Source organism: Rhododendron vialii, chromosome 11a (assembly GCF_030253575.1).
Source record: "Rhododendron vialii isolate Sample 1 chromosome 11a, ASM3025357v1".
In the NCBI taxonomy this organism is placed as follows: domain Eukaryota; kingdom Viridiplantae; phylum Streptophyta; class Magnoliopsida; order Ericales; family Ericaceae; genus Rhododendron; species Rhododendron vialii.
Genome location: NC_080567.1, coordinates 27,074,481 through 27,082,585, shown reverse-complemented (window position 1 = coordinate 27,082,585; position 8,105 = coordinate 27,074,481). Strand labels below are relative to the sequence as shown.

At 39.5% G+C, this 8,105-nt stretch overlaps 1 protein-coding gene across 2 annotated transcripts; it reads right to left on the bottom strand.

Annotated features, from left to right (window-relative positions):
- Positions 1–279: 279 nt before the first annotated feature.
- LOC131308681 (E3 ubiquitin-protein ligase HEL2-like) lies at positions 280–6,981 on the bottom strand. Of its 2 annotated transcripts, XM_058335654.1 has the most exons (8): positions 6,734–6,981; positions 5,529–5,703; positions 4,810–5,112; positions 3,566–3,774; positions 3,420–3,468; positions 3,185–3,274; positions 2,948–3,010; positions 280–2,002 (listed from the first exon to the last, which is right to left on the bottom strand). In XM_058335654.1, exons 2-8 carry the CDS (start codon positions 5,694–5,696, stop codon positions 560–562), a joined length of 2,325 nt encoding a protein of 774 aa, XP_058191637.1. In that variant the 5' UTR covers positions 5,697–5,703; positions 6,734–6,981; the 3' UTR covers positions 280–559. The 2 variants fall into 2 exon arrangements, with proteins under 2 accessions (XP_058191637.1, XP_058191638.1); XM_058335655.1 differs by lacking the exon at positions 6,734–6,981 and having other exon boundaries at positions 4,810–5,063; positions 5,529–5,654.
- Between the last annotated feature and the right edge of the window lie 1,124 nt (positions 6,982–8,105).

Below are 8,105 nucleotides of genomic sequence, written 5' to 3'. Positions count from 1 at the left end.
TGGCATGCTTCATATTCTCGACGAGTTCTACAAAATGAATATTTCCAATGATTAAAGTGCCCGCAAAAAATCCACAAATGGCCATAACTAGACGGTCCCCTGGGAGAGGATCAGAATCCTATTTTTAACCTTGAAAGGTTTAGTGGATTGGAATATCTACCAACCAACCAGCTAAGCTGATGGCTTGTTAGCTTACCTAGTCAACAAAAAGAAAAGAAGAACAGCTCAAAATAGTTTAGCTGAGAAAAGGGGAAAACAAAAGCCCATTTCTATTCCACATTGTACCCAAAAGAAACATTTCTATTAACTTCCCATTCCTCCCAGTAAGTAAACCGTATTATCCAGCAAGCAACAAAAAGAGTAAACAAAGATGGCCAATCCCCTATATAAACCGAAAGGGTTTTTGAGTTCTGAGGGAAGAGGGGAGAAACACTTCTAAACACATATTTTGCTACAACCGTAAGAAAGAGCACTACTCGTCCTAAAACTAGCTTCTTTTTTCCATTCTATTCACAAACTAGCAGTTGTCAAAGCTAAACTCGTAAAAAGTTCTGGGTACTCACCTGGTCATCCCCAATTTGCCAACTAGTCTCTTGCCTCCCCCATTCTTCCAAGCTCCTCGAACTGGCAAAGCCTCCAAACCACCACGAGTATTGTCATCTGATTGTCCTTTATCTGTCGGATCAGGACGACCATCAGAATTTGTAAGATCCAGAACTGCTGCAGATGAACTCTCACCCACCCGAACCCTATGGAATTTTGAAGTTTTCTTGCGCGGCTTATTCCCTCCTGCCTTCGTCCCTAGAGTGTTCTTAGAGCCATCAACAGTTGACTGAGAGTGTGTTTGGACCGTCATTCCGAATAAGGTCTGATTGCCAGAAACTAAATTGGTTGGTTCATCATTTTTGGAAGGCTTGTGATTGAACTGCAATTCCCTCGCACTGTTTACAATGCTATCCACCAAAGTACCATTTGAACCACCGATCCCAACATCTTTGCACTTCTCTTTCCCTTTTTTTGAACTCTTTTTGTGTCTCACTTGGCTGCTGCTATTTAAGGGGTTGTTTTCCAGAGGACCATTGCTTCTCGAACTGCCACTGCAAGCTTCAAGAAGCTCTTTTTGCTTCTGAGCGTCAGGACATAGTCTAGCCAGCTCAAGGACATGATGCGATAGCCCAAATTGATGCACATATGCAAGATATTCCCCAGTGTCAACTATACCCTGGCGGTATTCTGAAGATATCAGTTTGAAAGCGGCGTATCTGTCTTTGTCGCATTCTAAATCGGCACGGATTCTCTCCACCAGAGATTTGTTAGCATTCTTAATGTCTTCGACCTTAGCTAAATTCTTATTGTTTCCTGTCAATATGTTAGAATCTGTTATGGAAACAGGAGGACTGGTAGATATAGCACGGTCTAGGGAACCTCCATCCACAAGTATTGAAGTAGAAGCAGAATGAGTGTCCTTACTGGTACTTTTCGTCATTGTCGATGAACTGGATGACCCAGATGATGAAACATGTCCAGAGTTTGACATAGGTCTTAGCTGGGAAGAGCTTCCTATGTGTGAGGACAGGTGGCGAGTAGCTGTTGGCCGAACCTGAGATGTATTAAGGACAGTTACATTGTTCTGGCGACGAAGGTGACTAGCCATTGAAGTGCGGCCCATCCCTTTTGAGTCCTTCTTGGTTTTCTGGAGACTGCTTCTTGCAGCCACAGGGAGCGGAGGAAATGAGGATTCTTCCAATGGTGCATTGCTTGAAGAGGAACCAGAATCTACACTAGCTATACCAAATGACCCACCAATTGGATCGATTTCACTGGTTTCTCTGTGGTCGGAATCCCTGGATGAAGTAGCACGAGGTACATAGGCATTGGTGGTCTCAAGACTGGCTTGAATGGCCAAAGAAAGTTCACTTTCAGAATAGTCGGGATGAAGGCCATGTCTTCTTCTGGTTTGATCCTGCTCCCTGCTTCTCCGGTACTGAAAGCTTATTGGTATCTTGTATGCAAATGAAAATGACAAATTATAGTTACAGTTCAAGGACAAAAAGCGGATAATGCAGCAGAGGGGGAGGGAATTGGATCCCAGAAGTCTACATGCAAGGCTTGCTTACAAATATTTGAGTTTGAGTGTCTTCATTATTTATACACAACTGGCTTATTTTCATCTTCTTCACACTTTATTCAAAATTTGGTACAAGTATAAAAATAAAAATAAAAACTTTTGGCTCAGCTCGAGGAGCTAACCAAAAAAGTGGACAATTTTGACTAAAAACAGAAACAAGTCAAAAAATAGGATCCTTTCCCAGTTTCACTTATTTTTGTCTGTTCTGAACTATATTTGTAACACCCCGTCCCACATCGGAAATCTACATGGATGATCTTGGGCATATAACAAACCTTGTGGGCTACTACTAGTACCTTGGGCTTAAGCTTTTCGGCCATGTGGTGTGGCTTGTGGATCAAAATCAAGGTATCGGGCCAGTGGTCTACTTGAGGCGTTACAGGTAGTATCAAAGCCATCCATGTACACGACCATGCGGGCCTTTGGAGTTTGGTTGAATTTGGTTATTGGTTTGATTAGTATCGGTGATTATAGTGCTCAACCCCTCGTGAGGGTATAAAGTTGGGGAGATTGTAACACCCCGTCCCACATCGGAAATCTACATGAATGATTTTGGGCATATAACAAACCTTGTGGGTTACTACTAGTACCTTGGACTTAAGCTTTTCGGCCATGTGGTGTGTGCTTCTGGATCAAAATCAAGGTATTGGGCCAGTGGTCTACTTGGGGCATTACAATATTCAAATTTAGCCCACAATTTTTTAATCTTCCTATTCTCTCATCAAGAGAAATTAGAAAAGTAAAATATTTTTAGACAACAAAAATTGACTCTTTAGACATCCCAAATACATGCAGAGATAAAGAATAATCAGTACGTACCTGAAGAGCAGCATTACGCTTAGACCGAGACATGTGCCCTCCGTGTTCCATCGCATTATGCCTCTATAGACAATCCAAATAATAACTTAATAACTCAGGAGATAGAAAGAAAAAAGGCAGAGGGTGCGGGAAAGTACAATCATTCCTCAAATTCAAGCAGAGAGCACAATCAGGGATAATCATTCCTCAAATTCAAGCAGAAGGCAGATACCATATTCTCAAGTTCACTCGCACTACCTTCATCTCAGGTTCATTTGGAAATACAATGAACTTTTTAGCAAGGCAGGCCTCATCCTCACATAAGAAGTGTTCTCGACGAAAATGTATCTGTAACAAGGATATATAATTTAAATCTCAAAAACAATTGAAACCCAAGCAAGTACCATTCCACCACTTCCCCAAAAAAAAAAAAGTACCATTCCACCAGAATATCAATGAATGTAGGCGGTTAATATGGAAAAACATGACGAACCTCCAAATCATCATAGTTTCTGTAGTAATCATATTGTTCCGGCCGCTGCCTGCATTGAGTGTCAACAAAAAAGAAGTGTAAGAGCTTGAACTGAAAGCAACAAATAAAAAAGAAACTGAAACCTTTCAACCAGAAGCATGGTCTACCTTTGGCATATGTGACAAGTATAATGCTCGGTAGACATATGAGTATACAGCTCATTATCCCCATAAAAGGGATTTTGGCAAAACTCACACGTAGGATGTCCCTTAAAACCACCTCTTTCACTTTCACTACCATCAACCTCAGAGTCACCAATGCTTATATGCCGTTTCAGTTGTGTTCTACTATACAACTTCTGTTCACATATAAACATCTGGTCCACAAAAAATAATGTGCAGTCAGCGTCACCACCACCATGCATGTAATGACACACCAATTCAGTAGATCCAGAATCAAATCAGTAGCATATAAACTGGTAGTACTGAGTCCAATCACTACAGCTTTGATGTATGTTACACAGAAAGGGAAAATCTAATCACTCGTCTTGACAACAGGGTCTGATTCCGTCCGAACAAACCAATTTGCAAGGAAGCAAAAGGTATGTTTTCTGAGGCCGTATTTGGATCAAGGATTTTAGTTCAGAAAGAAAAAGGCAATAGAAAAGTTAAAGGACCCAACGGCGCAAAACAGTTAGATCCTTCACCTTTTTCCTTCAGAAATGCTACACACACATACAATCTGTGCACAGATTGTGCACAGATTTTGTTGTGGGGCCCACCACGGGTCCCACACAAATCATCCGAGCCGTTCATTAAATGTAAAATATTTTTTCAAGGGTCCCCGTAAAAAATAATCTCAATCCGATACCTATAGATGCTCGATCCAATCGTATAACTTTTCATTATCCGAAAATCTGAATGAAAAGTTAGATGGTTGGATGAAGCACCTATAGGTATTGGATTGAGCTTATTTTTTACGGAGACCCTTGAAAAAATGTTTTACATTTAATGAACGGCTCGGATGATTTGTGTGGGACCCGTGGTGGGCCCCACAACCAAATCTGTGCACAATCTGTGCACAAAAATCTGTACCGGTAGCAGGACTCTTTTTCCTTTTGTTCCCATTTTCCTTATCAAAACCCTTGATCCAAATGCAGCCAAAGAGTGATCTTACGGAATGCTCCCAAATAAGTTGAGCACAGTATTTTTCACAACCCAAATGACTATAAACAAGTTCCTTCTTGTTATAATGAGAGTGCCCCAAAACAAGATCTTTGAGAATGCAAGACAAACAATCCATTGCAAGAAAAATGTCAAAGGATATTTTAGAACAAATATGAACCTTATCTTAAGGTCAAATATTGACAACAGAAGCGAATTTTGGTAGCTCTCACACAAATGGACCTCACCTTCCTGCCTTCCAAGCAAAGAATGCACGTGAACAGCCTATGATGGTGGAACAAGTGGCTCTTCAGCTGCTCAATGTTCCTAAATTTCATCCTCCTTACTGAGCCTTCACTGCCTTGCTCGTCTTTCTTGTCGCAAACAACGCATGAAAGCTTGCACGTTGCAGCGATCATCTTATAGTGATCAAAATCCTCAAAGAAAGCTTGTGTGCCTTCATGATACCAAAAGGGCCCAACTTGACCCTCCATTGGATCAACTGGAAGAATGGAGAAGTCATTTATCATTCTCGTATAATCTCCTAAAGCCTGTACAAAAAAGTGGAGGAAGAAATCCCAATGGCATAATGATTAACAAAGGATAAGATCGGCAGTAAATACTTATTAAGCTCACCAAATACACATCATAAAACAAAAAGAAAACTGAACAAATGCAGATGCCATAGCTTTTGTCAAATTTTGTCAGAAAATTGCATTTTAAGATCACCATAAGATGCCAGACCTCTTCTTCTTTTAATGGTAAGTAAAGAGAAAAGTCCAAGGAACGGAACTAATCGAAAATGACAATCATCACAGTGAAACAATACCCATGGCATCAAACAATATTGAAATCACTAGCAACTAAAATCACGACTTTTTCCATGCCCACAAAATAATTTGGACGGAAACTACCCTGACAAATAGTTTTGTAGCAAGCAAAATAGGATTGAAATCAAAGTTCTAACCTTGGTGACAAAAACAATACTGGACTCAGACTTGCAAATGCAACAGCGGCGATCATCACAAATGAACCGGAGACGAGCAATGCAGGTGGAGCAGACTTCACGATGTCCACATTGCCCATATGCGGCCCACTCGAGCGTCTCAGCACAGACAGCACAAGTATCATCCATTTCTTTTCTGTCAGTTGAAAGAAAAAAAAAAGAGAGAGATAAATCCGAAATTTACAATTGGAATTACATAGAAGTCCCAATAATGCTTTGCTTGTCAAGGACGCATCAATGACAAAACTAAATTGAAGAAAAACGGAAGTGAAAAAAAAAATGATATAGAACCCCTCAAAATATCTATTGTATATGAAAGTATCAAATTCCACCTAAAAAAAGACGAGTTGTCTCTCTTTACAATTCACCGAAGAAAAAGAATGGTACAGCAAAGAAAGGCATTCTTCTGACAAGATCACTCTACCAAAATAAATGAGCAAAATAATGAAAATATTGCAATCTGTAGAGCTGTAAACATGCCCACAAGGTACTTTATATTGAACTATTACACATCAAAAATATAAAGTCTCAAGAAACCATAAAGATCCATCACAGAGAGAGTGAGGAAAAATGCGAAATCTCTCTCTAAACTAAAGCACAAAAATCAATTTCAAATTACTTTCTTTATGTTCATGCACCCTTTCTTTAAGAGCATTTTTTGTTCACCACTCGCCTTGTGTGAGGGAAACTTTACCAGAGTCCGAGAGATATGTTGCAGGTTTCACGGCGATAATCAGAACTACTTATTTTGCATGCATTAATTTGTGAGGAGACCGGGCTAAAATTCAGCTCAATCCGATATTGGTAAGTACTCAATCAAAAATCCCCTTTGTGCTCTATCTAGTCCTAAACCCAACAATTAGACTATGCTCTCCCCTTTGGGCGATGTTACCCTCACCCAAGGCGAGGGTGAACAAAATTACTCTCCCCTTTCTTCTCTATAGAACTCTATTCCTAGCCTTCAGTTTCAACCCTTTTGTTCCGAGTCGAACAACACAACCACTGGTTTCCTTTAAAACCCAACATTTCTATAACACTAACAAATGCATTAGCCATGATTTAGCTGGGAAAAAAAAATTCAAGGAAACTAAACGATTCATTGGACCTGCTTTTAAGCAATAAACAGGAAAATTCTGCAATATCAATGCTCCATAGGTATATAATACCTGGAGTTAGGGTTTGTTTGAGATCGGAGAAATGGGTCGAGTTGGCGACCCGATTTCGGAAGAAAGAGCACAGGGATGAGGGGTATGAGATGGACCTGTGATCAGTGCGGAGACAATAGGTCGGAGAGAGAGAGAGAGAGAGAGAGCGCTCTGCTTGATCAATATTCCATGTTGCAGAATTCGAGGTAAACAATTTTCCTCTCTTTTTCAAACTCAACGCCGGGAAAGAAATTTTTCGCTGGAAAATACAATTTTTAGAGGCCCAAAGCAAATTGGAATTGGGTAGGCCCAACGCCGTGAACTAGTGATGCTCCGGACTACTCCACAATCATATATTCTCGTGGAGTCTCTTGACTAATTGTATAAACCGCATATAAATGTATAGTTATGGAGTGGTCTGGAACATCACGTGGCGCGGCAGCCAGACTATTGAACGTAATTAGGTTTGTAACACCAAGTTTATCCATAATCCGTTGAAAAATTATTTTCCCACTCTACTTCTCCTTGTGTGCGCTCTAATCTTTATCTAAATTGATATGAAATTATAATTATCAAATTGACCTTCACATGTAAAAAAGTGAATGTAGAAGTAAGGCTAGTTTATGAATTTTATTTGAATAATAATCAATACACTTGTAATAAAAGAAGAAAGGATGGTAAGCCAAGGTAGGCCGTGAAAATATTAAATTACCCCTCATAGGATTACCCTTGTAGTTTGAGTTGAAGGACATGGTTGTCATTTCGCCTTATTTAGAAGATCTAAAAGACCGTAGGATGGCAAGTCAAGCCACACCGTAAAATTACCGATTTGTCCTCGTAGTTTGTCAATGGTGGAGTTAAGATATGGGGGTATTTTAGGCATTTCAGTGTTAGGTCTTTTGCTTAGTCAAGAACAAAAAGAAGTAAAAAAAATCTTTCTTTTCTCTAATTTAAGAGATATTATTTTTTATAGGTACAAAAAAACAACTTTCTTTTCCCTAATTTAAGGCAAGCCAAGCTACCATGTTAAAAGACAAAACTACCCTTGTAGATTTCGTCGTTCAAATTTCTTTTGGATGTCTTGAGTTGAGGTTATTTTAGGTCATACTTTGCTTAGTCAAGAATAAAAGACTTTTCGAGGGTATTTTTGATATTTTGGGTCTTCCTTTACTTAGTTAAGAAGAAAATGTTTTTTGGGATATTTTAGGTTCTATTTTGCTTAGTCAATAAGAAAATGTTTTTTCGAGGGTATTTCAGGTATTTAAGGTCCTCTTTTGCTTAGTAAGGAAGAACAGGTTTTTTGGGGATATTTTAGGGTCCTACTTTGCTTAGTCAAGAAGAAAAGGTTTTTTATGGGTATTTTAGGTCCCTCTTTGCTTTGTTAAGAAGAAAA